General features: G+C 38.7%; 1 protein-coding gene across 1 annotated transcript; it reads left to right on the top strand.

Annotated features, from left to right (window-relative positions):
* Positions 1-20,697: 20,697 nt before the first annotated feature.
* LOC138445868 (acetyl-CoA acetyltransferase, cytosolic-like) lies at positions 20,698-22,308 on the top strand. The gene is made up of 3 exons (XM_069600347.1): positions 20,698-20,846; positions 21,054-21,526; positions 21,734-22,308. Exons 1-3 carry the CDS (start codon positions 20,698-20,700, stop codon positions 22,306-22,308), a joined length of 1,197 nt encoding a protein of 398 aa, XP_069456448.1.
* Positions 22,309-27,257: the final 4,949 nt, after the last annotated feature.

Below are 27,257 nucleotides of genomic sequence, written 5' to 3'. Positions count from 1 at the left end.
AAGACATACTGTGCTTATCAGTCTTCATCTATCATCGAAGTGGGAAAATAGCATAAATTCAATAAATTTGTAATTGTTAAAAGTTATTGATGTATTTTAATAAGCTCCTGAATAAGTATTATTTCAGTTTTACAACAGGATATTCATATAAGAAAAACAAGTTTTTATGTACATGTATAACAAAGGTCCATCTAGTCAAGGCTATGGTTTTTCCTGTGGTCATGTATGGATGTGAGTTGGACTGTGAAGAAAGCTGAGCACCGAAGAATTGATGCTTTTGAATTGTGGTGTCGGAGAAGATCCTTGAGAGTCCCTTGGACTGCAAGGAGATCCAACTGGTCCATTCTAAAGGAGATCAGCCCTGGGATTTCTTTGGAAGGAATGATGCTAAAGCTGAAACTCCAGTACTTTGGCCACCTCATGAGAAGAGTTGACTCACTGGGAAAGACTCTGATGCTGGGAGGGATTGGGGGCAGGAGGAGAAGGGGATGACCGAGGATGAGATGGCTGGATGGCATCACCTACTCGATGGAAGTGAGTTTGAGTGAACTTTGGGAGTTGGTGATGGACAGGGAGGCCTGGCGTGCTGTGATTCATGGGGTTGCAGAGTCGGACATGACTGAGCAACTGAACTGAACTGAACTGATATGGGCTTCCCTGATGGCTTGGTTGGTAAAGGATCTGCCTGCAATGCAGGAGACCCGGTTTTAATCCCTGAGTCAGGAAGAACCCTTGGAGAAGGAAATGGCAACCCACTCCAATATTCTTGCCTGGAAAGTCCCAAGGACAGAGGAGCCTGGCAGGCTATATAGTTCATGGGGATCAAAAGAGTTGGACACCACTTAGTGACTAAACCACCATATACACATATACATATATACACATCTAATCATACATACATATGTGAATATGTATTGTTATCATGATGTAGTCTATAATTTAACAAACTAAATTTCAGATCTATGAAGAACAATAAAGACATATAGTCTTATCTTGCTTTTAAAAATACAAATTTACTTTGTATACAAAAGGATAAAAAAGTCTCTACAATGGCTGCAACAATTCTGAAAACATTACATCTCTACTAGTCAGTAAATAATAGGTACTAAATGAGTGGTATGGAAAATAAGTCACGTGGAAGTTTAAAAGAAGGAAAGATTGCTTCCAGATGAAATGGTCAGGGAATGCTTTACAAGAGAAGTAGGATTTGAGCTGTACTTTGAAAAATGGGCAGGATTTGGACAAACAGAGCAAGAAGGGTTGGGTCAAAAAGTGTTGTAACAGAAGTAAAGTGTAAAGCAGAGCTTAATTTTCATTTTTCTCTGCCTCAGGGTTTATGAGAGGAGATAAATATATTTAAGCATGAAACCAACAGGGAAATCTCCTTTCTCTCTTTCCCTGACTTTTGAACTCTTTCCCAGTATCACTGTATTTTTCAAAACAAAGCTCCTTGGAAAATTCTCCTTTCTTATATTCCCCTGGATAATGATTATGTTCATATCTGCTGTTTTAAAAATAATATATTCCTATTGTTAGGGCTTCTCAGGTGGCTCAGTGGTAAAGAATCTGCTTGCTAATGCAGGAAAGGCAGGTTCAATCTCTGAGTTGGGAGGATCCCCTGGAGGAAGAAATGGCAACCTATTCCAGTATTCTTGCCTGGAAAATTCCATGGACAGAGGAGCCTGGTGGGCTAAATCCATGGGGTCACAAAGGATTGGACTGATCAACTGGCCATGCACACATTCCCATTGTTATGATGCAATCTTACATTTACAGTATTGAAACGAAAGTGTGTGTTCTTTATAACCTAGGTTTCTGTAGTTAATAAAGAAACAAGGAAGTTGTAGAGTAAATGGTATCCTCCTTGCTCAAACAAAATAGCAATTAAAGTACAGCTAGGCATAAGAAACTGCAGAGCATACCATGTTTAATAAACTTCATGGATATCTGGCCACAGAGGGTGGCTATGGAGATATTTCCCTCGGAAAAGAAAACTCTACTCTCCATCTTCAAATGATTCTGTTACCTACATCATCTTCCCTGGCAAGGGACACTCTCTTGTATGTATTGACTAATGAAAGGCAGGTGACAACTTAATCAGCAGTAAGGTGTATTATCACACAACTTTAACCTGAGGAAAATGAAATTAGGAATGGATGGCTGCTGAAAAACAAATTCTTAAAGGCATATCCAAGCTGAAAAGAAATGATTTGGGGATTGTCTGCTGTTCAGGATTATCTGCCCCAGTGAGCTTCTCTATTACTTTTTGTAACATAGTGTTGACTTAGTTTGTCTGCTAGAACTACTGTAGCTGCAAGGATATGTAGTAATTACAGTAGATTGGAGTTATCTGTCAATGTACATCCCTGAAAAGGTTATGTATACAAATCAAAGTATTTTATTTTCTATTATATCTGGTTAAAGTTGCTTTGAAACCAACTCAAGGTGAATTTGGGGTTAATATATGAAAAGAATGCTTTAGCAAAAGCCAGATTGGTGAAAATTAGCTGGGTTTCATTTTCTGTAAATAATGTAGCCTCATCTGTTAATACACACCAGTTCAATCTACAATATTTATTACACCCCTTTTGTGGGCAAAATCCTGTGATTGCATCACCTGAGGAGTTATTTAGATGTGATTAAAGCCTAGAATTTCAGCTGGACAAACCCACAGCGTTTGTGGCTCCACTTTGCACCTTAAAACTTGCATTTGCACCTGCAAAAGACTGAAATGAATCGCAAGTCAGCACATGTGTGTTCCATTATTCATTTTTTATGAGCAGATGTGGGTGATGTGGGCAAAGAGCTAGATGCATCTTTAATTGAGAAAACCTGTGGAAAAGTTATCCCTAAATCTCTTCTAGGGAATTGACTTAGAACATGACACACCATGATTTGGAAACTACGAGTCAGCCCCAAATGTTGACCAGACAACCTAAGCTTGAACATAGGCTGTCAGGAATGAATATTAAGGACATTAATCCTCAGATTTTCTTCCTTTCAAAATTTCTCTTTAAATGCTGTATCCATTACTTTTTTTCTGTTGTTCATTTTAAAATAATATAAATCTTCAAGATTAAAGACATAAGACCCAGTGGCATTCATTTGTAGCAAAGTAAAGTGGATCCCAAATTTATTTTTCCGTGCTTCATTTACACAGATAGACTCTTAGAGTTGTGTAATTTAAAGTTATTTTGCTTCCTTTACACTTAATTAACACATCTGAATATTTACTCTATAGAAGATACTCTTTTAGTTGCTAGCAAGGAGCAGTGGAAGTAAAAGTGAATGAGACACAGACCCTGACATAAAGAAATGTTTTAAAAAGCACAGTTTATAAAGCTTGACTATTCTAGAAATTATAATAATAATGTAGTTCCTGGTCAGATCAATTTGTATATGCAATTGAAAATTAGATTGATTGCTCCCCCAAACTACTATACCTAAATAAGCCACTGAAAGTGTCAGCTATTAGAGGAATAAGCCCTTAAGGAATTCATAAAACAACAAAAGAGAACAGAGTAGTTAGTAGTAGGATAAAGTGTGTGAGAGAGTGGTGGAAACCAACAGGAAAAGAATTTTAACTCCACGCTGAGGAAGCTGGTATAAGTTTTGAGAAGGCTTGGAAAGGAGGTCCAGGTAGAGAAAGAAGCATGTGAAAAATACAAAGATGAGGAAATATGGTGACTAAGAGTAACAGAAAAGGAGATTTGTCACATACAAGCATGCTGCTGCTGCTGCTAAGTCACTTCAGTCGTGTCCGACTCTGTGTGACCCCATTTCTCCAATGTGTGAAAGTGAAAAGTGAAAGGGAAGTCGCTCAATTGTGCATAGAAAGGGAATTAACAGGGAAGTTGGTATTGGAGAGATAATAAGTACAGCTAGCATTGTTTTCTATTGGAGAAGGGAATGGCAACCCACTCCAGTATTCTTGCCTGGAAAATTCCATAGACAGACGAGCCTGTGGGCAGCAGTCCATGGAGCTGCAAAGAGTTGGACACTGCTGAGCACACATACGTTGTTTTCTATTACTATGTGCCAGACAGTATTCTAAGAACATTGGAGCATTTACCTTATTTAGTCTTCTCTGTAATCATATGAAGAGATATCCCCATTTTAGATATCCCCATGAGAATTTGGAGGCTTAAAGAGATTGTGTGCTTGCCTGAGACCCTCAGCTGTTAGATGACAGAATTTGAACTGAAGCTCTAGGCTCCATGTTCTTAATCATCGTACTGTGTGCCTTCAAAGGAACAAATTGAGGCATATTGAAGGGTTTCTATTTTATCAACAGAGCTTTTGGCAACCACTGAGGAGTTTTGAAGTCACTCAGTCATGTTCGACTCTTTGCAACCCCATGGACTGTAGCCTATCAGGCTCCTCTGTCCATGGGATTCTCCAGGCAAGAATACGGGAGTGGGTTGCCATTTCCTTCTCCAGATCTTCCCAACCCAAGGATTGAACCCTAAAACTGAGGAGTTTTAGGTCTTGAATTTTAGGAAAGTAAAACCAATAATAAAGAGTGGGTAAAAGATTGGAGGGAAATGATTCTGCAACTAGCAGGCTATTTTAAGATTCTGGAGAAAGGTAGGGAAACAATTGGAAAAATTTGAATGATCTTATGGAGACAAGAGGCAGCATCCATAGAACTCATTGAGGGAAAAGTTGAGGAATAAGTCGGAGTGGCTGAGTCCTTGGCTTCCAGTTTAAACATTTTGATGGGTGATAGCCCTACTGATTGCAATAGTGGTAGCTCAAGTCTTATGCACTCTTAGAGGCCTTTTCTGTATCTGCTTCCTCCACTCACATCTTCCACCACAGAGTTGAGAAATAGATGCCTGTTCTCTGGGTTTTTATAGCACCCTATGGACAGCATTATCCATGTCAGTCATCATACTTCAAGGCCTTTCCCACTTGACTCAGGGTCACTGAGATGATCTTTTATATTCTGTATCTGCAGAAGCTATCAAAGAGTTGTTTAAATACTTATTGAATGAGTACAATAACATATAGAAGTGGTAGGGAAGAGTAAGGGCTCAAAAGATACTAGAGATTAAAGTCTATGTTATATCTGCTACTTCTGGAATTAAGGAAAGGAACTGGAAATAGAAGAGGCACTTTTTTCGTTATTCTTTCTCATTAAGCATGGGGTTTAGGAAGAGAAAGGATAATGTGGGAAAAGATGACTGGCTGTATATATTTTATTGAAACATAAATTCTCCCCCTGTGGATCATGGCTTACAATATTGCAAGATGTTTTCCTTTCCCACCTAGAATGAACTGCAACTTACATGTATATCAAGAGATTTTTATCCAGACCTTTTCAAAATGGAAATTCAATGTCTGGATGGGAGAAATCTGTAAAAAGTACTTTTATAGAAAACATTGGGAATTACCTGATAAGAGGACAAAAAATGGAGGAAGTAGTAAGGATGGGATAATTGTGAAAGGGGCATTGAATAGTGGGGCTGGACACAGTTGGGAGTAAAGCATGATTGTGAAGCCAAGTAAGACTGTGCTGGGCACTGTGGTGGGATGCAAGGAACACCTTATAGGTAAGACTGATAATGTGACACTCAGGGCTGTCTCCTTCATTACTGTCGTTTAGTCGCTATGTCTTGTCTGACTCATAGACTGAGGTCCTCCAGGCTCGTCTGTCCATGGGATTTCTCAGGCAAGAATGCTGCAGTGGGGTGTCATTTCCTTCTCCAGGGGATCTTCCTGGCCCAAGGATCAAACCCATGTCTACTGCTCTCCTGCTTGGCATATGGAATTTTTACCACTGAGCCATCTGGGAAGTCCCTCCTTGTATTAGGCATCCTCTTTGAGCCTAAGACCTCAAAAATTATACCTGCCTAGAATGGGGGCAAGTTTACTGACCAGATTTTATTTGGAGCCCTTGGTGTCTTATTTGAATTTTCATGTCCAGTCTTTCAAATCCTTGTTACCTATTTGTATCATCAGAATTTATGTCCTCTATACCCCATTCTCCCGATTCTACATTTATCTGTAAATTCTTTCATAGGTGGAGTAATTTTTTAGTGATTGCCTATTAGTTCTTTCTATAATATCTTCCTAATACTTTATGTGAAGTCTCACAAATAAAAGGCATTTGAAAAGTGTTAAATATATAATAGGAAAAAATGTGATGCAATAATTTTATCATCACTTTTTAAGGAGGATGGATCAAGATAACAGATGGGAGGCTCTTATTTGCTGTCCTTTTGTCAACTTAGAAGACAGTATAAATGATGACTGTGGGATGCTATAGATTGGCGGAGATAAATTACCCACATTTATAAAAAAAGAAGGGGTCAAGGTGGAAGTGAAGCATGTTTGGAAATGGGGGAAGATAAGACTCAAAGAGAGATTTTAAAAGAGAGAGGAGTTGAATGCTGTGGACCTAACTTAAAAACAGGTAGTTGAAAGTTAAGGTTTATGCCCTGACTGATTGAAAACCTTTCAACTAATTCCTTCAACAATTTTTAATATAATACGTATTTCTAAGAAGAATATAATAGAGATTTGTTAAGATGATGGTGAATTAAAAAAAAGTGAAAATGCCAAGATGGTGGTGAATGATGAGAAGAACTAAGTTTTGGTCAAGAAGGCAAAAACAGAAACTTCCCATAGGGTGTAGCTATGTTAGTTAGAAAGGCAGGGGGGAAGGTAGATAGATAGAACCAGATCTGTAGTGAAGAAAACCAAGTAACTCTGTACCATCCTTCTCTATTTTTAAACAAAGAGTCCACTGTGGATGAAAATAAAAGGGAAGAAAATGAGTGTTTTGTCACAGTGGTGAAACAGCAGTGTAGCCAGACAAGAAGAGGAGTATGGGAGGATGCCAATCTCAAACCATCACCTAGGCAGGCCAGAGCAGGGTCAAGGCTCAACAGTGTGTGGAGACAGCCACAGAGCTCTGGTCCTGCCTTTTAAACTCAGTGCGAATCAGTATGCTCAAAATGTAAAATTTGAGATGTGTGAGCATGCTCAGTTGCTTCAGTCATGTTCGACTCTTTGCAACCCTGTGGACTGTAGCCCACTAGGCTCCTCTTTGCATGGGATTCTCCAGATAAGAATACTGGAGTGGGTTGCCAAGCCCATCTCCAGTGAATCTACCTGACTCAGGGATCGAACCCGAGTCTGCTGCATTGCAGGCAGATTCTTTACCATGTGAAAATGAAGTCACTCAGTCGTGTCCGACTTCTAGCGACCCTATGGGCTGTAGCCTACCAGGCTCCTCTGTCTATAGGATTTTCCAGGCAAGAGTACTGGAGTGGGTTGCCATTTACTTCTCCAGGGGATCTTCCTGACCTGGAGATTGAACCCAGGTCTTCCGCCTTGCAGGCACACGCTTTACCATCTGAGCCACCAGGAAATCCTGAAAGATTAAATATGTTAACATGAAAATGCAAAACACAGGTACTTAGAACATAGCAAATGCTCAAATAATGTTCATTTCTTTTCCTAAAACTTCAAATTTTCAGATAGCTTCTGAAATTTCTATTCATGTTTACACAGTGAGAAGGTAGAATGATGGAACCCACTGTTAAATTAACTTTTAAAACAAAAGAAAAGTGGTTTTTAATATGAGAGTCATGGGGGCCTTTTCAGAAAGGCTGTGTCACTTTAAAGTTTGCAATCATTAGTAAGTGGAAATGCGGGTCGTAATAAGACATGTGCTCAAAATGCTGTAAAAGATGACTTGAAATCCTTTAATGGGAAGTAATTCCTAGACAACATAAGATTGGGTATAAATGACTCCCCCCCAAAATACTCATAAGTCATACATTCTCAACAACTATATGAATGGAAAAATGTATGGTGAGGGTCTAGACTCTAAATCAATGCTTAATAAATGCTCACTAGCTAAATGAATGCATTGATCTGCTCCATATTAACTGAGATTCTCTTCTCTTTGAGCTTGAACCTCACTTCAGACAGCAGAGAAGAAGCTCTCAGAAATAAATGATGACAGTATTATTCCTCACAAGCAGGAGGATGCTCTGTGGCCACTACAAAATTCTCCCTGTTGTTGTTTGAACAACAAACTTATCCTGAATAATTTAGGCTTTGTTTAGTCACCATTAACGAGTGTATTAACTCCCTGTGATAGCAGATTAACTTTGGTTTAGGGTCATGAATACAAAGCAAGAGGTATTGGTACATGATGGTCCTGGTATTTAATGATGATCGTCATCCCACTGCTCTCTGGAGTATCTTTAAAATCACTACCTCTGCCACCTCTGACTTATCTTTTAGCTTCCAGGGTGGAAGAAGGTTGCTCCTGTTCCCTCCGACCTATTTCAATAACTCTGTGTAACGCCCAGCTAGTTTAAGAATAACACAGAGTGCAGGTTTGTTCCCTTCATCATTGCTACCACCAAAGCGTCCCTTAGCTGAAACTCCTGACACTAGCAGTTTCTTCGTTGGCCACAAGGAGGTAGGCACTGTCAGAGACTGGGGTGCAATCACAATCACAGAACACATCTCTACCACTTTAATGGTCCTTTTATCTATCTCCCCGGGGACTAATAGGATTAGAAACTAGATTGAACTCCATAGAGCTCATCCTATCTACACAGTTCCTTCCAGGAAACTGTTTTATTTCCATTTCCAGACAGCCGGGTTTGTATAAGATGATTGGACTTAAGTCATATCGTCTCTAAGCTTCCACCATAACAGATTTGATCCCACTTCTTGACCCTCTAAAAGGAAGGATGAGTTAAGAAGGCCGGGAGCCTCCAAAAAGGAATATCAGACTCTACAATTGCAGCTGATCCAAATGCAAAAGAAAATGAGGAAGAGGAAGATAGGGTTAGAGATAAGGTTTGGCGGCATAGATAGTAATTTAATAAAACATGATTTTAAATAAGTTGGTAGAAAAGATGGACTGGATGATATTTAGATAAGGATATATATTAGAGTGAAACAGAACAATATATGATGTAAGATTAATGCTGAGATCTGCAATAAGAAAATACATAGACAATAGAAAGGCATTTTTCTGGTTTTGTTTGTTTGTTTTTGTTGTTCAAGACTTGAAAAGGATTAAGGCATGACTGTACAGTAAGTCCACAGGTGTAATGTATAGGAAAATAGAAGTGGTTAAAGACCTCCATTTCTTTTTCATGCCAAAGGAATAGGTTTTAAATGAGAGAGTTTAGGATAAGCAATAGTGTGAAATCATGGTTGAGTGAAAAAGACTGTAAGAGACAATTTAACAGCTCTTCTAACTTGGAACAATTGGAGCTCAGCTACTATAAGAACTTGTATGTGCACTTGAAATTTTATGTAATTTCTAAAGATTCAGGGAAACTAAAAACAACAAAATAATGCAAGAAGGCAAGAGACAGGCATCTCTTGTTTCCACTTATATTGAAGCAAAACTGGGGACTGAAATGTAAATCAATAAGTCTGCCTTCAGTACTGGGCAAAATTCTAGAATGGCTTATCATACACATGATTTGAAAGAATATTTAAAGTTACAACAATACTAGCCTAAGTTCATTATATGCTATATTCTAGGTTAGCCTCAATATTTTGATAAATCAGATAGTTGGGATCCAAGAAATGTATAGACATAGCTTTTGGATGTTAGTGAGGAATCGGAATGAGCTTTTCATTACATCCTTTGGAAAAAAAATGGAGAAATGATAGAAATGATAGAAAACGACATTCTTTCATAAATCTATACTCTTTTTGAAACATTTGCATAAAATGGGCCAGGTCATAAGTATCTTGAAGACAATGAGTGTCTTTTATTAATAACAATACTTCAGCATGGAGTACATTGCAGATAAAAATAGAAGTTAATATCTTAGCAAGTGAGGGAATGAATACTGAATAGATTTATTCAATTTTAGTTGGTTGTCTGAATACTTTTTAATTGGGACTGTGCTAAAACAAACATTGCAAGGTGGCTTTGGTTACAGTTCCATGGATACCTCTGGACTGAAGCAATCCTTGCTGGCAGCGATAAGTGAATCTCCTTTTTTTTTTTTTAGCAAATATGCTAATGGTTATTATCAGTTAGACTGAGACATTTGTGTCAATATTGTAAGTAACTATATCTATAAGTCACAGGCAGTAGAAGCTCAAAGATGGATATTCTCTTTTAAATTTTTTTGAATATGCCCATATCTTTTGCAGAACTACCTTACATCATAAAAAGCTGGAAGTATTGGAGGCATTGTCTCGAGAACTGTAGTTATTTTCTGTATGTGATATGGTGACTAACTTGAGGTTGTATATTTAATGAGCTCAAAATACTTTAACTTAATATATCTAGTTTCATTTTGCAATGAGCAAGGCAACTTTGACCTTACAATGAATGGATCAGAGTTGGCAAGAATTGTGCTTGGGAGTTTTGTAATGCAGATTTCAGCTAATGGACCATGTAATTAAGATGACCAATTGCTAATGCAGTTGGAGAAATTCCAAGAATTCTGATATGAAGCCTACCAATTACAGTGCATTTCCCACTACTATTCAAGGGGATTAATAATTCTTTTCATTGGCTTTATTGAAATTCTTCAACAAATTTAAGAATATTTCAATTCATAATGGAAGAAATAGTACTATATCTACTTGTACAGTGAAATACAGGAAATGAAAGAGGCATAGCTCATCTCTAAGTATCTATAATAGTTCTATCTGGTATTTCTTTATGTAATAGTACTTTCATTATTGTATTTTATCTCACTAATATTGAGTGTATATAAATGAATTCACAATATATTGATTTTTTTGGTCAAGGATTAATAAATAATCCAAATAGAGGTGAAAGGCAAGGAATAACATACATAAATGAGTCAATTTTTTAAAGATATACAGTGCCAGTAAGGAATAAAGAAGGCTTCTCATAATTAGAGCATTTTCTTCCTCCTCTTTATTTTCACTGCTAAATTTTCCCTCTGTGTTCAATAAATGTTTATGAAACAAGATTGTGTTATCAATAACACAGTCACAGTAAAATTTTATTTGGAAAGGCATAGTTCCATTATTGACCTGAACATGAGTGATTTAAATCTACACTGCTAAGCATTGCATATGATATTTAACTTTTGAGTCAATGCATGTTAACTGAAAGAATGCATAAATAAATTCTCTACTCTTCAGTTAGCTCTAATTGGAAGTTATTTGTTTTGGCAACATTGTATTACTCTAAAAAAATTGAAGCATGTATAGAAGAATATCAACATTCATAATATCTGGGTTGTCAAATCTTGGCTGTTTAATATCATTCTCTTTATTTTTCTATATGTTTAAACCATTCAGAAACTAAAAAAGTATGCACGGTGTCTTATTTACGTTTTTCTTTTCCTTCAATCCAAAACTCTATAACACTATTAAATAAATATTTTTGTGTTCACACAGCACAAAGTGGTCAGAATATAGCTATACGTAAAAATATATGTAGTTTTCTTTCAAGCTCTTCCTCTGAATAACATGTAGGCATGAACTAAGCTAAAATAAATATATTTTAAAATTCATGGCTGAATTCTCAAGAAACTAAAAGAAATCTTTAAGTATTTCCTCTTTCTCCAATAACACAGAAGGATTTAAAAGCTGAAATCAAAATCACAGGACAATATGAAATCTGAGGCATTTCCTGGGACATAGGAAGGGAAAATAGGATGATACAGCAACCTGGAATTTTAGGGAATAGCTACATTGGAACAAGGATATTATGTCTGGTCTATGGAAGTAGAGAAAATCAGAAGAATTCTCATAATAGTTGTTTCTCCAAAGGAATCTATCCTTAAAGAGCAGGATGGAAAAGAAATATTGACCAAAAGTGTAGAAGGATGTGAAAATCTGTCTGGTTTGACCACAGCGGCAGACGGGGGATAAAGTGATTCTGTAGAATGTGTGTCTTTGGCTTATCTCACACTAGTTTAGAGTTCTACTTTATTTTTTATTTTTTTTAAAGGAGAGTCCATTTCTTAAAATATTTATTTTACTTATTCATTTATTTTGGCTGTGTTGGATCATAATTACAGCAAGCAGGATCTTCAATCTTTGCTGGGGAGTGAGAATACTTAGCCGCAGAATGTGGGATCTAGTTCCCTGACCAGGAATCAAACCCAAGCTCCCTGCACTGGGAGCGTGGCGTCTTAGCCACTGCACTACCACCGAAGTCCTTCAAATTCTACTTTATATTGGATACTACCGGTTTTATACTACTGGTCAGGAAAACCCAGAAGAAGCTGAGAGATTAAACTTGAATATTTAAGTCAAAACTTCAATTGATGGGTTAAATATAAGGGCAGAAAGAAAAGTCATAAACTAAAAGAGAGATTATAGATTAATGATAGTAAATTATTATGTATAAATTAATAATGAAATAGATAAATGCAGCTTACAGAGATGCTAGGATATAGAAACCTTGAAAAATAACAAGTGGCATACAAAAAGAAAATAAGGATGAACACATGCGTAATTGGAATTCTCAAAGGAGATTAGAGAAAATGGGGAAGAAACAATGATAACATTTTCTGAGAATTCATGAAAGGTACAAATTATAATTCAAAAGCCATCACGTGAGCTAAACAGGTTAAGTATGTAGAAATCTATTGTTAGTCACAACATAGTGAAAGCACAGAACAGCAAAGACAAGGACTCTCTAACAGTTGCCACAAATAAATGTCATTTGTAAAGGAGTAACAATTAAGTTGAAATTGAAAATTAAAAACCAATAGGAATTATATGTCATGGGGAAGTGTTTTTGTCAGGATTCTCTAGAGAAACAGAATCAATAAGATGTTTAAAGATGTATATAAAAGGATATATCATAGGAATTGACTCCCAGAGTAATGGACGTTTAGAAGTCCCATGATCTGCTTGCTGTCTGCAAGCTAGAACAAATAAACCAGTGGTGGAATTTAGTCTGAATCGAAAGACCTGAGGATTGGAAGTTCTATGATATAAGACCCCAATCTAGTCTGAAAATACAGGAATCAGAAGTACCTAGTTCTAAGGGTAGGAGACGACGGATGTCCAGATCAAGCAGAGAGTAAATCCACCCTTCCTTCACCTTTTTTTCTATTTAAGTCCTGGAAGGATTGGACTAGGCTTCTCTGATAGCTCAGTTGGTAAAGGATCTGCCTGAAATGTAGAAGACCAGGGTTCAATTCCTGGATGGGGAAGATCCCCTGGAGAAGGAAATGGCAACCCACCCCAGTATTCTTGCCTGGGAAATCCCATGGACAAAGGAGCCTAGGGGTCTACAGTCCATGGGGTCACAAGAATCAGACACAACTTAGAGACTAAACCACCACTGCAGGATTGTATTATGTCTGCTCACATTCATGAGGGTGATTTTTACTCAATCTACTGATTCAAATGCTAATCTCTTCTGAAAAAACCCTCACAGACACACTCAGAAATCATATTTCCCAGTTATCTAAGCATCACTTAGTCCAGTGAAGCTGACACATACAATTGACCATCACAAGATCAACAAGGAATTATGTACCTCAGGTAAGAATGTTTCCAAAAGAAGATCAAAAATGTTTGCAAATAAATAGATTGCTAGAAGAGCTTTTGTTGTTTAGTTGTTTGTTAGTTGTTTAGTTGTTAAATTGTTTTGGCAACCCCATGGATTATGGCCCTCCAGGCTATTCCGCCCATAGGATTTCCCAGGCAAGAATACTGGAGTGGATTGTCATTTCCTTATCCAGGGGATCTTCCTAACCCAGGGATCAAACCCATGTCTCCTGCATTGCAGGTGGATTCTTTCCTTCTGAGCCCCCTGGGAAACTCTGCTAGGACAGCTTCGTTGTTCAGTTGCTTAGTCATGTCCGACTCTTGCAACCCCATGAACTACAGCATGCCAGGCTTCCCTGTTGTTTACCATCTCCCTGAGTTTTCTCAAACTCATGTCCATTGAGTCAGTGATGCCACACTCTCTGTGACAGAGTGTGACCGATGTGCCATTCATCTCTGCAAATGGCACAGTTTCATTCCTTTTTTATGGTTGAGCAATATTTCATTGTATATATCAGGAAGAGCCCATGGAGAAGGAAATGGCAACCCACTCCAGTCCTCTTGCCTGGAAAATCCCATGGACAGAGAAACCTGGTAAACCACAGTCCATGGGATCACAAAGAGTCGGACACGACTGAGTGACTTTACTTTCTTATATGTACTACATCTTTATCCATTCCTCTGTTGATGGACATTTAGTTTCTTTCATGTTCTGGCTATTGTATATAGTGCTACAATGAATAAACATTGGGGTATCTTTTGGAATGATGGTTTTCTCCAGGTATATGCCCAGGAATGTGATTGCTGGATCATATGGTAATTCTACTTTTGGTTTTCTAAGGAACCTCCATAACATTTTCTATAGTGGCTGAACCAACTTACATTCCTTTCAACAGTGTAAGAGAGTTCCCTTTTCTCCACACCCTCTCCATCATTTGTTATTTGTAGAACTGTTGATCATGGACATTCTGACTGGTTTACATTATAAAATATTTATGCTCAAAAAATTTGGAAAAATCGCTGACAACGTCTGACTTCTGTGTAGAAGCTTACACAAAGTAATGTAAAGGTTCCACATTAATGAATACTGTAAAGAAAGGCACACAGTGTTACTGTTTCATATAGGGATCTGTGACTTTCGGAGCCTAAAGTGACACAGAAGAAATTACCTAAGTATGGAAGCCTTGAAGAATTTCTCTTGTTCTAAAATCTACCCTTTTATTCACTGTTTCATTCTTCCTGCACTGCTTCTCAAACTTTCTTGATTTTTGTAGCACTTTCTTCGAGACCCAGATAAATTCCATCACTTTATAATCTTAAAATAGAATAAATGCCTGTTTCCACTTCCCAAATCCTAATTCCAAACTTCATTACAGCCTCTGTCCTTATCACTAGGGAAACTTTTCTACTTCCTTTGGAGGAGTTTTGAAATATAAATATCTTCCAGTACTCAATTAAGTATATATTGATATTTGTACCTATTTACATTTGCATCTGGGCTTCCCTGGTAGCTAAGCTGGTTAAGAATCTGTTGCAATGCAGGAGACACTGGTTTGATTCCTGCGTTGGGAAGAACCCTGGAGGAAGGCATGGCAACCCACTTGGTACTCTTGCCTGGAGAATCCCCATGGATGGGGGAGTCTGGCAGGCTACAGTTGATGGGGTCGCAAAGAGTCAGACATGACTGAACGACTAAGCACACACACATATTTACATATAGCAATATCCTATACTTTAAAGGCAAGAAAAAAAATCAGACTCTCTTTCTGAGACTTGGCTGTTGTGTAGATTCATTTTATTGATAGCCTCAGATAATGGCTTACCTATATCCATGTTCTTTGTTTGCAAGGTGATTTGACAGTTTCTCCCATCTAGCAGAGGTCTATTTCTCCACTCTTTGAGTTTGGGCTCATCTTATGACTTGTTTTCAACTCTGCCTCTGCTGTAGAGTAAGCCCACAGCACAAGGACAGCCTATAAGAGATCAAGTGGCTACATGAAGGAGAGCTGAGATACCCAGCTGACAACCAAATGACCTGCTGAAGCAGAGCCAGCTAGTCAGTGTGCAGCTGACTGCAGAAACATAAATGAAAGAACTACCTCTTTGAAGATTCCAAAGTAAGAAAAAGCTGAACTCTAGAGAAAGTGATGAAAATACAAATAACAAGCGGAGTGGAAAAAATCTAGCTGCTAATACAGGCAGGAGTTCAATTATGTATATCCTCATAGGCCATGCTTATTATTTCTTTCCAATGTTTGGAATAAAGGAGTGAAATGATTAATTCTATTGTGGTGGCCAAAAATTTGCTTGGGTTTTTCATAAGATGTTACAGAAGAATCTGAAGGAACTTTTTGGCCCAAACCAATACATTTAAACATACTATTCTTACTACTGTATGGAAAATGGATTGCACAGGGCTTAGGCATGAATATGAGGAGACATATAATAGACTACTGCAGTAGTCCACACTATACAGAGTGATTGCTATAGATGTTAGCAATGGAGATGAAAAGAAGTATACAGAGCCAAGAGATATGCCATAACAAAGTCTGTGGATTTAATGGAGGATTGGTTAGGGGGAATGAATAAGATGAGCTCGAAAATGATGACTCCAAATGTCTCGTTGGAACAACAGGTGGATTCACTGAGCTAGAGGGCTGTGAAGGAGAAACAACTGAGAGGTGGAAGTAAGGTTCTTGGATTTAGTTTGGAGCATGTCTAATTCAAAATGAGACGTTTAAGGGGAACTGTCAAGCAGGTAGCCTGAAACACAAAAGGAAAGATTTGGTTGAAAATATAAATTTGATAGTTAGGCAAAGCAGTTTGGTGACTTCAAGGAATGGAAATTGGAAGCAGGGACATGTTAATTCATTAACTCAATGTCCAAGAAACAAAGTTCAAGGTCCTAAGGATACAGCAATGGATGAAACAGATGTTCTTTTCCTCATAGGATATATATCTAATAAATGACATTCCATTTATTGCTTTTAGATATCAAGTCAAAGAGTAAAGAGGTGGTGAGAGAAGGGACCATGTGAGGGAGGAAGGCTTAAAGAGTAGGGTTCACAAGTGAAATGATGCAGAGCTGGTGTAATAAGCGTATGAATACAGACAAAGATTGAAAAGATGTGGAGCAAGACCAGAAGGTAGGACTGCAGAGGTAGCTTATAAAAGAGTAAAGAACAATTGGCATGTAATAGATGAAGAATGGAAAAGCAATGGGAAATCCTAGATGCTGGTAGAACAGAAAGTGTCTAATGAAAAAGCCTAATAATTGACTATGCCAGAGGAAGACAAGGGTTTAGGGGAAAAACCATAATGGAACAAGGTACCAAAAAGGTTATATATTTAGTATTAGAAGCAAGGGAGGGACTTGGCTGGTACTCCAGTGGTTGATTCTAGGCTTCCACTGCACGGGGTGTGGGTTTGATCCCTGGCCAGGGAACTAAGATCCTGCATGCTGGGCAATGTGCCCCCAAATATTTTTTTTAAAAAAGGAAGGGAGAGAAGATATTGAGTGCCTACTAAACACTAGCCATTATATTCACATTTTATTCATGCTTCCCTTATTTAATCTACATTAACATAGTGAGTTTTTGCTTCCACTTTATAATGGAAAGAACTGGGATACAGAGGAGTTAATAATTATTCAAGATCATGGTAAGAAGGTGGGCTTCCCTGGTGGCTCAGCCAGTAAAGAATCTGTCTGCAAGGCAGGAAACCTGGGTTCTATCATTGGGTTGGGAAGATCCCTGGAGAAGGGAATGGAAACCCACTCCAATATTCTTGCCTGGAGAATTCCATGGACAGAGGAGCCTGGCGGGCTACAGTCCACGGGGTCACAAATAGTTGGACCTAACTGAGCAACTAACACACACTAGATGGTAGAAAAGCAAGCAGGGCAGGGATTCAGTGCATAAATGACAGAATTATTCTGATATGTGACAGTTTATCACTTCCACTTGATAGCAAGGCAGAAGGTAAGACCTTTGGGGAGTTGAGATGTGGGAAACAGGTTATCTTAACAAGTTGAGAAAGGTCCTGCCTGATAGTTCCTATATGTTGCAGGAAGTAGTTGAGGTTCTTTGTTGAGCATGATGGAGTGATGAAATAAAACTGGTATTTTTAAAGTGAGATAAGAAAAATTTAAACATAAAGCTTTTCTCTGCCCATAGGCCTCCTCCCTTGCCTCTAGCACGCATTATGCATCTACACTGAGCATTAACCAGACCTCCCCAAGGCCAGAAATACCTGCTCAACCATAAAGATCGATTTTTCTTCTTCAGACATCAGCCATGCCCCTCCTTAGAAGATAACATTCCTTTCTCAATCCTGTAAGAGGACACGATAAGCCACCCCTCATCTGGTACATGCAAGTGTCTGTGGTGAACTTTATATATGATTCCAACTTGTCATTTCATTTTGAGATGGCTGATGCAAAGCAGCCTGGGTCAGACAACCTGGGGAGTTACTGAGCTGCATCTAACACAAGTTTTAACTTGAATACTTTCTTATGAGCTTATTAATGTTACTAGGTATATTACTGGTATTTGGCCTGTTTTACAATTTCTTGCATTACCAAATGTGTTTCTAAGCCTCTACCAAAAAGACCTAAATGAACTGAGACCATTGATCACTTATACAGTTCAATGAGATCAATGGTTATAACCCTGGAAGCCTAGATTTGGGAAGAAGCGACAAGAGCAAATCATTTCCTGGATTTTAACAAACTAGTAAGACAGGTGGGACAGGGGCTTTTGGCTGCTGTTTACTAAGCCTACTTCAGTAATACTGCATGAAGTGACCTACCAATGAAATCCTCACCCAAACTGGGAATGAGTATTTCTAGCACTGTGGGACAACTTGGTCACAGAATATCTCTCAAACCCTTGGCTGACATTAAAGCCAAAAGGGAAGGGATTGTAAAATAAAGAATGTTGCCCATCATTCAGTTCTACAAGAATCAAATCATTACCCACTGCTGTCACTGACCTACAGTACAACCTGAAAGGAACTCAGGGTGAAGATCGGGATAAGGCACTTTGTACTCAGAACACTGGCAGAACTGGCCTTCAGATAGTTAGATATTTTCAGGAGAAAATTTCATGAATTTGGTTTCTTGCACCTCCCTACACTTAGAAAAACACTAAAACCATTCACTAGGATACCATATCTGTTCCTTGCAAATAGCAATAGCCTTCTATGTGTGCTTGATTGCATGGACTCTCTTTCTAAAATCACATTATATACTGGCTTCCTACTTTGTGTGTGACAGTCATTCTCCTCTTTGCAATCCCATGGACTGTGTTCCACCAGGCTCCTCTGTCCATGTAATTCTCCAGACAAGAATACTGATGATGACTTCCTTCTCCAGGGGATCCTCCTGATCCAGGGCTTGAACCTGGGTCTCCCATATCGGCAGGCAGATTGTTTACTATCTGAGTCACCAGGGAATCCCCCTTTAGCTCTGCAGAAGAGGCCTCAGAGTTTTCTGAAAAAACTATCTCCCAAGTTGGCTCAAATAAATTTTTCCATTGTTCTCTTAGATTTACTATTGATTAACCTTTTTATTGATTAATTGATTAATTTTATCATTGATGGGAGAAGGTGGAAAAGATAGAGAGGAACAGGATTGAAAAGCTGTGGTAAGAAAGGCGTGAAGGACAGTAAAATAAATACATGTGCACCCAAAGTCCCATTTACATCAAGCCTTTTCTCCAAATTATGGCTCATCTTGCTTTTTTCCTTCAACATCAAACTTCTGGAAATAATAGACCATGCTTTTTCATTCCATTTCTGCTTTCTCATTCCTTCTTTTTCCATTTTCCTGCAAACTGCTACATTTGAATGTCTTCCTTAATATTTCACCAAACCTTCCTTGCTGGGTCACCACTGACATCTTTATCCAATAATATAATGGACTCATTTCAATTTTTACGTTACATAATACTGTCCTCGTATTTGAAACTTTTAAGTGACTCTGTCCTTCAAGTTCCTCCTCTACTTTTGTTCCAAGACTGTGCTCTTCTCTATCTTTCTTGCATCTTTAACTATTGATTCTTACTTCTCTTTAGTTACTTGCTTCTTAAATATTGCTAAGTGACAGTGTTCTGCTGAGACCTCTCTCTTCCCTTCCATCTCCTGGACCCGGCCCTACCCTTCTCCCCTCCCTCCCCCTCTACTTTATTCCATTTCTTCCCAAATAAGTTAATTCCATCAACTACATAGACCTCAAAATACCTGTAACATTTATAATGGCTATAATAAAGTAATTGCTTACTATGAGCTAGGCACTGTAATATCCAGGAACTAGATAGACAGCCACATATATCTGATCCTCAGCAAAACGTTTGGACAGAAGTTTTGATTTCCCATTTTTCATATGAAGAAACTGTGGCACAGAGATCCTTGGTACTCAGTTAATAAGCGACAATTAAACTACCAACTTGAATCCATGTTTTCCTGAAGTGAAAATCTGTGCTTTTGTTAACCACTGACCCATAGATACACTCAAGGTTCCTACATGTTTGATTCAATGTTAGAACATTCTACTAAACTCTAGATCCACATATTCACTCATTCCTTTGCTCACTTATTCTTTCTTTGATTCAAGACATATTTATTGAGCCATTATTATGTGTATGGCAAGCATGTCACATATTGGATATGCAACAATGATAAAAAAAAGATGGGGCCTTTGTTCATGAAACTTACAGGGATGGTTGGTTTTTTGTGGTATACTGGATAATGCCTCCTTCCAAAGATGTCTGTGTACTCACCCCTGAAACCTATAACCGTGCTGTATTACATGGCCAAGGAACTTTGCAGATGTAGTTAAAGTTACTGATCTTGACATGGAGATAGTACCCTAGACTATATGGGTAAGAACATTTAATTACATGAAACTTTAAAAGCCAGCACATACTATCATGTAAGAAATGAATCGCTAGTCTAGGTTCGATACAGGATACAAGATGCTTGGGGCTGGTGCACTGGGATGACCCAGAGAGATGATATGGGGAGGGTGGTGGGAGGCGGGTTCAGGGTTGGGAACTTATATACACCTGTGGTGGATTCATGTCAATGTATGGCAAAACCAATACAGTGTTGTAAAGTAAAAAAATAAAATTAAAAAAAAAAAAGTCAGCACTAAGCCGGCTGCCCTGGGGCCTACAGTAGCTGCTAGAGAGGCGGTAGTGCGGCAGGATGAGTGCAGACTCGGACCCAATGGTCCTTGTCTCCGCAGCGAGCACCATAGGCTCTTTCGATGGTGCCCTATCCACCATTTCTGTCCATGACCTGGGCTCAACTGTCATCAGAGAGGTCCTGAAAAGGGCGCTGTGGCTCCCGAAGAGGTCTCGGAGGTCATAGTAAGTAAGTAAGTAAAGTCGCTGAGTCGTGTCCGACTCTTTGCGACCCCATGGACAGAGGAGTCCATGGGATTCTCCAGGCAAGAGTATTGGAGTGAATTGCCATTCCCGTCTCCAGGGGATCTTCCCGACCCGGGGGTCGAACCAGGTCTCCCACATTGTAGACAGACGCTTTACCGTCTGAGCCACCAGGGAAGTCCTATTTGGACACATTATGGCAGTAGGCTGTGGGCAGAACCCTGTTCGACAGGCCAGTGTGGGTGCAGGAATCCCCTACTCTCTTCCAGCGTGCAGCTGCCAAATGATCTGTAGGTCAGGTCTGAAAGCCATGTGTCTCACAGCCCAGTCGATAAGGATAGGAGACTCCAGCATTGTTGCAGGAGGCATGGAAAATATAAGCAAGGCTCCTCATTTGGCTCACTTGAGGGCGGGAGTCAAGATTGGGGAAAACCCACTGACCGACAGCATACTCTGTGGCGGGCTCACTGACGCATTCCACAACTATCATATGGGCATTACAGCCGAAAATGAGGCCAAACAATGGCAAGTGAGTAAAGAAGACCAGGCCAGGGTTGCAGTGCTGTCCCCAAACAGGACGGAGAATGCACAGAAGGCCGGCCGTTTTGACAAAGAGATCGTACCCATTTTTGTATCTTCTAAAAAATGTTCTTGAGGTGAAGTCGCTCAGTCTTCTCCGACTGTTTGCGACCCCATGGACTGTAGCCTACCAGTCTCCATCCATGGGATTTTCCAGGCAAGAAGACTGGAGTGGGTTGCCATTTCCTTCTCCAGGGGATCTTCCCGACCCAGGGATCGAACCCGGGTCTCCCGCATTGCAGGCAGACTCTTTACCGAGCCACCAGGGAAAAAAGGTCTTACTGAAATTAAAACAGATGAGTTTCCTCACCATGGGAGCAATATGGAAGCTGCGTCTAAGCTAAAGCCTTGCTTCCTTATGGATGGAACGGGAACAGTCACACCGGCTAATGCTTCAGGAATGAAAGATGGTGCTGCCGCAGTGGTTCTTATGAAGTCTGAAACTGGCAACTGTGGGCTCACACCCTTAGCACAGATAGTTTCCTGGGCACAAGCAGATGTGGAGCCTTGCATTATGGGAATAGGACCAGTTCCAGCAATAAAGCAAGCTGCTGCAAAAGCAGGGTGGTCACTGGAGGATGTTGATGTATTTGAAATCAGTGAAGACTTTGCAGCCCTGTCTGTTGCAATAGCTAAAGAACTTGGTTTAAATCCAGAGAAGGTCAACACTGAAGGAGGAGCCACAGCCCTGGGCCATCCTCTTGGAGCATCTGGCTGTCCTATTCTTGTCACCCTGTTACACACACTGGAGCACAAGGGTGGACATCGTGGTGTTGCTGCCCTACGTGAGGGTGGAAACTACCTTCCACTTCATAAGAAAAGCAAGACTCAACAGCCTGTTGCCCTTTAATGTGTAATATTCGAGGTACAAACAAGCTGCATCTAACATTGTTATAAATAAAACAGATCAGTCATCAAGGAAAAAATAAATAAATAAAAGCCAGAGACCCTTTCTTGGTTGAAGTTGGAGGGAGATGAGGAGCTGAAGAAAAGGAAGGCGAGATGAAGCATGTAGAAGACTTTGATCCACAGTTACTGGCTTTAAAGGCATAGGGAATATGAGCCAAGGAATGCAGGAGAATTTAGGTGCTGAGAATAAGCCAACAGTCATCAAAGACATGGAGACTTCAGTCCTATAGCTGCATGGAACTCGACTCAGCCAACATGAGACTAAATGACCAGGGAAGCCTAAAACATTTGCCCTTCATAGAAGAAAGTCTGCTTCTAAGCAGATTCTGCCGTGTAGACTCTCTCGAGTTTTTGTAAAGGAACACAGTCCTGTAGACACCTTGATTTTAGCCTTGTGACATTCTCTAAGCAGAGACCCAACCAAGCCCATCTGACTAATGACTTGTGGAAGCAGATGAAAATGTGTATTGCTTTCAGTCATTACATTTATGATACTTTATCATGTCATTGATCAAAATCAATGAAGCAATAAACATGAAAACTCACAAATAAATCCATAATTAACTATGTTGGTAACTACTTAGTTGAAAAGAACAGAAAAGTATGAAAGAAAATAATAGAGGATTCCCTTAAAGATATTCCGATGAGGAAGTCAGGAGGAAGGCAGAAGGGTGAACTTTACGTTTTGTTTGTATTCACTGCTTCTTGTCTCTATGATGCCAGTGTTCACTTTGGCAAATACTCACAGAAGCACTTATTAAGTACTACAGGGATGATATCGGCAAGGTTAGGAGATGCCTCATCTTACAGAACCCGTAGTCCAGAACACAATGTCCAAAAAAACATAGTTTGTGGACCAAATCTGGCCTGCCACTTGTTTTTGCATGGATGGTGAGTGAAGAAGCATTTTTACATTTTTAAATGGTTGAGAATAAAATCAAAAGAAGGATAATACTGTGTGACTTGTGAAATTATATGAAATTCAGATTTCAATGTCCATAAATAAAAAGTTTTATTGGAACACATCCAGGTTCCTTCATTTCTGTATTGTCTGTGGTTGCTTTTACGGTAAAATGGCAGAGTTGAGCATCTGTGAAAGAGACCAAATGGCCAGTGAAGCCTAAAACACTGGCCCTTCATAGAAAAATATGCTACCCCCTTAATGTGTTAGTTGCTCAGTCATGTCTGCCTCCTTGGGATCCCATGGATTGTATCCCACCAGGCTCTTTTCTCCATGGAATTCTCAAGGCAAGAACACAGGAGTGGGATGTCATTCCCTTCTCCAGGGAATCTTCCCAAAGCAGGGATTGAACCTGAGTCTCCTGCTTTGCTGGCAGATTCTTCACTGAGTCACTGGGGAAGCCCAGAATATAGGTTAAGTCAAGCATTTAAGTGATCTCTGAGACGAAGTACAATTGGAAAAGTACCATTTAGCAGGGTCTTCAACTGCCAGGATTTGATGCCTGATGATCTGAGATGGAGCCGATGTAATAATAATAGAAACAAAGTGCACAGCAAATGTAACGTGCTTGAATCACCCCCAAACCACGCCTCCCACCCAGTTTGCAGAAAAATTGTCTTCCACAAAACCAGTCCTTAGTGCCAAAAAGGTTGGGAGCCACTAATTTAGGTAGAGTGTATTTGCTCGTGGAGATCAGCAAAGAACACACAAAACAGTTAGCATTTTAGATTATCTTTAAAGAAAATGGGAGCTAAGACTGAGCTACTCAGAAAGTAGAAGAGGGTCTCTGATAGGCCAGGTGCCAAAAGAACTTTTGCTGCATTTGTTCTTCGTTGGTATTTTTAAAACTGTAGTTGCTTATTAAAAAACTGGAGAAGATAGTTTCTTTCTTACTTTTCTTAACTCCTTGAAGGCACAAGGACAAAAACTTTGATAATAACTTTATGATTTCAATCTCTTGCATGAAATGAAATTCTGCTGCTGCTGAATCTCATGTTGTCTAGAGCTGTTAAGCTGTTCTACACTTCCAGCGCCCCTGTTTTTGTCTATCTTCTTTCTGATTTATAAATATTTAAATTCATTTAAATTATTAAAATGAATTAGCACCTCATTTTGCTAAACGCATTTAGCTGTTCCCCACCCCTCCCTTTATTAAAATGATTGTCTCAACTTGACGCAACCTCCCCCTTAACGTGTTTGCCCCAGCAAGACTGATGAGAAGCCCAGCTCCTTGGCTTGCAATTGACTTCTTTAGAATCTAAACATTTTTTTTCTTTGTGTTAGCTAATAGCTTTACTAATGTTTTAGCTGTTCATTGATGTAATTGAATCTCAAATTTTTTTTATTGTGTTCTGTAATACTATGGGGACATTCTAAATACTGTAATAGTAATTAATATTAATAATCAGTGCTGTTTCACAGGTCAGTTGCTGAATCAAGCTCAGTTATGGGTTCGTAAATGTAAAATCATCAAAGATTGCACAGTGGGAGACTCTGGCTTCCTTACTCTACCCCTGGTTGAGCGAGTGAACTCATCCTTACATTGTTCCTTGCTAATTGTGAAACAGATGCTTTGCATTTTTTAGTTCTCAGTTACCTCTAAAGAAAGTGGCTTTCTTGATAAGACCCTCTAAAATTAGAGAGTTGTGGAATTATCTAGTAATATATGTCTTACTAATTCAACTTGTCATGACAACATGCAATTAAAACTTTCCTTTGGGACTAAAATGAAAAATCCCAGTTGCTTCTGAAGAAGTTTAGCCAATACATAATGAGAAGAATAATTCAAGTAAATGGGACTGAGTTTCATAGAGAAAAGGAAAATAAAAGCAAACTTTTTAAAAGAAGTAAATTATTACTACATTTGGTAATTTTACAGTTTTCATCTCATTTATTAGGTCCTCTTATTATTTTTCCCAATTGAAGCTGTGCCATTATTTTTTATTTGCTAGAGAAAGGGGCATTAAATTTCTTTTATGAAACCACCACTCCAAATTATCTTTCTTTTGCAAAATAAGCGTTTGTTGTGGTGGTGGTTCAGTAGTTTAGTTGTTCTGACTCTGTGAGACCCCACAGACTGCACCACACCAGGCTTTCCTGTCCTTCACCATCTCCTGGAACTTGCTCAGACTCATGTCTATTGAGTCTACGATGCCATCCAACCATCTCGTCCTCTGTCGTCCCCTTCTCCTGCCTTCTATAAGAATAAGCATAACTGATACCAAATATTACTTTTATTTAAAGGGAATATATGTTGTGATAAACCATAATGAAAAAGAATATGAAAAACAATGTATATATATGTATAACTGAGTCACTTTGCTGTACAGTAGAAATTAACACAATATTGTCAATCAACTATCCTTCAATAAAATAAATTTAAAAAAATAAAAAATAAATAAATTAAAGACAAGAGTAGAGAGCAAAAAGAAAAAAAAATAAAGGGAATATATGATACCACTGATACTGCATTTCACTAATCTAGTGAAAGCATTTTGAACAAAGTTAACTAAAGAACAGTATTATTTGTATATATTTATATCTATATAAATATCCGTATTGACATTTTTATATCTGTTGTTATCTGATTATCATATATACTTTTAAAATCTTGTAATAAGACAAGTCATGTTTATATGCTATGGTGTAAATTGTTGAATTATAACACAGGTAAACAATTTCTTTTCTGTGTTTACTGTTATAACTAAATTGTCTATAGAATATTTACTCTATTTCATTGATTCTAAGATGCCCATTTCTTTTTTTTTTCACATTTAATATCTCTGAAGTAAGAATGACCTATCATAATTAAATTGCTAGCATTATTTATTTCTAGGTATTTCAATATATAATGTAACAACATACCTTTCACAATTAATAGTGACAGATCCAATGAAATGCTGAGTATTGAGACTGCTTCTCAAAGTATGCCATAGTTTGTCAGAGACTACCTGTTCTACAGTAATCATTTTTTTCTTTTTCAAAATTTTAGCTACACATAAAGCCAAAAATCCTAAACTTTACTAGACTACCTCAAGTGTTACTGTTTGATTTGCTAAGGCTACCTTAACAAAATACTACAAAGTTCTGTTGCTTGAGCAACAGAAATGTATTTTCTCAGAGTTCTAAAGGCTAGAGGTCAAAGAGGAAGGTGTCAGCGGGGGGCCATCCCCCTACTGAAGTTGCTAGGAAAGGTCTGTCCCAGGATCTCTCTTAGCATCTGATAGTTCCTTGTATCATGCAGCTTAGCTCCAGTCTTCATGCAGTGTCCTCCCTGTATTCAAGCCTGGCTCTGTACATTGCATGGTTTTTATAAAGACATTAATCACAGGACTTCTCTGGTGGTCTAGTGGCTAAGAATTCATCTTGGAATGCAGGGGATGTGGGTTTGATCCCTGGCTGCGAAACTAAGATCCCACATGCCACGGGGCAATTAAGCCCCATGAATGAAAACAAAGATCTCACATGCCACAAGACCAAATGCTGACAAATAAATAGATTTTAAAAAGAGAGAAGAGAGACACCAATCATATTGGATCAGGGGTCTACCCTACTCCAATGTGACCTCCTCTTTACTAATTATATCTTCAATAGCTCTAGTTTTATTTTATTTTATTTTTTACCCATAAACACAGACATGTGCTTCATTTTATCATCTAAAACCAAAAATCCCAAAGTGCTATTAAAGCACACAGACAGCTGCTCGGATAGAAATCAGATCTATAAGTAACAGAATTCGTACTGCAATTTAATACTTATACGTTGTTTCATTCTTGTTACAAAACTCTAAAATTAGCATTTGTTGTTCATTCGCTGAATCATGTCCAACTCTTTTGCCACCCCATGGACTGAAGTACACCAGGTTTCCTGGAGTCTGCTCAAATTCATGTCCATTGAGTAGATGATGAATAGTTAAGTGAAACTCACTC

Source organism: Ovis canadensis, chromosome 9 (assembly GCF_042477335.2).
Source record: "Ovis canadensis isolate MfBH-ARS-UI-01 breed Bighorn chromosome 9, ARS-UI_OviCan_v2, whole genome shotgun sequence".
Lineage (NCBI taxonomy): Eukaryota > Metazoa > Chordata > Mammalia > Artiodactyla > Bovidae > Ovis > Ovis canadensis.
Note: the sequence above shows the minus strand (reverse complement) of the source record. Positions and strands in the feature narration are given on the sequence as shown.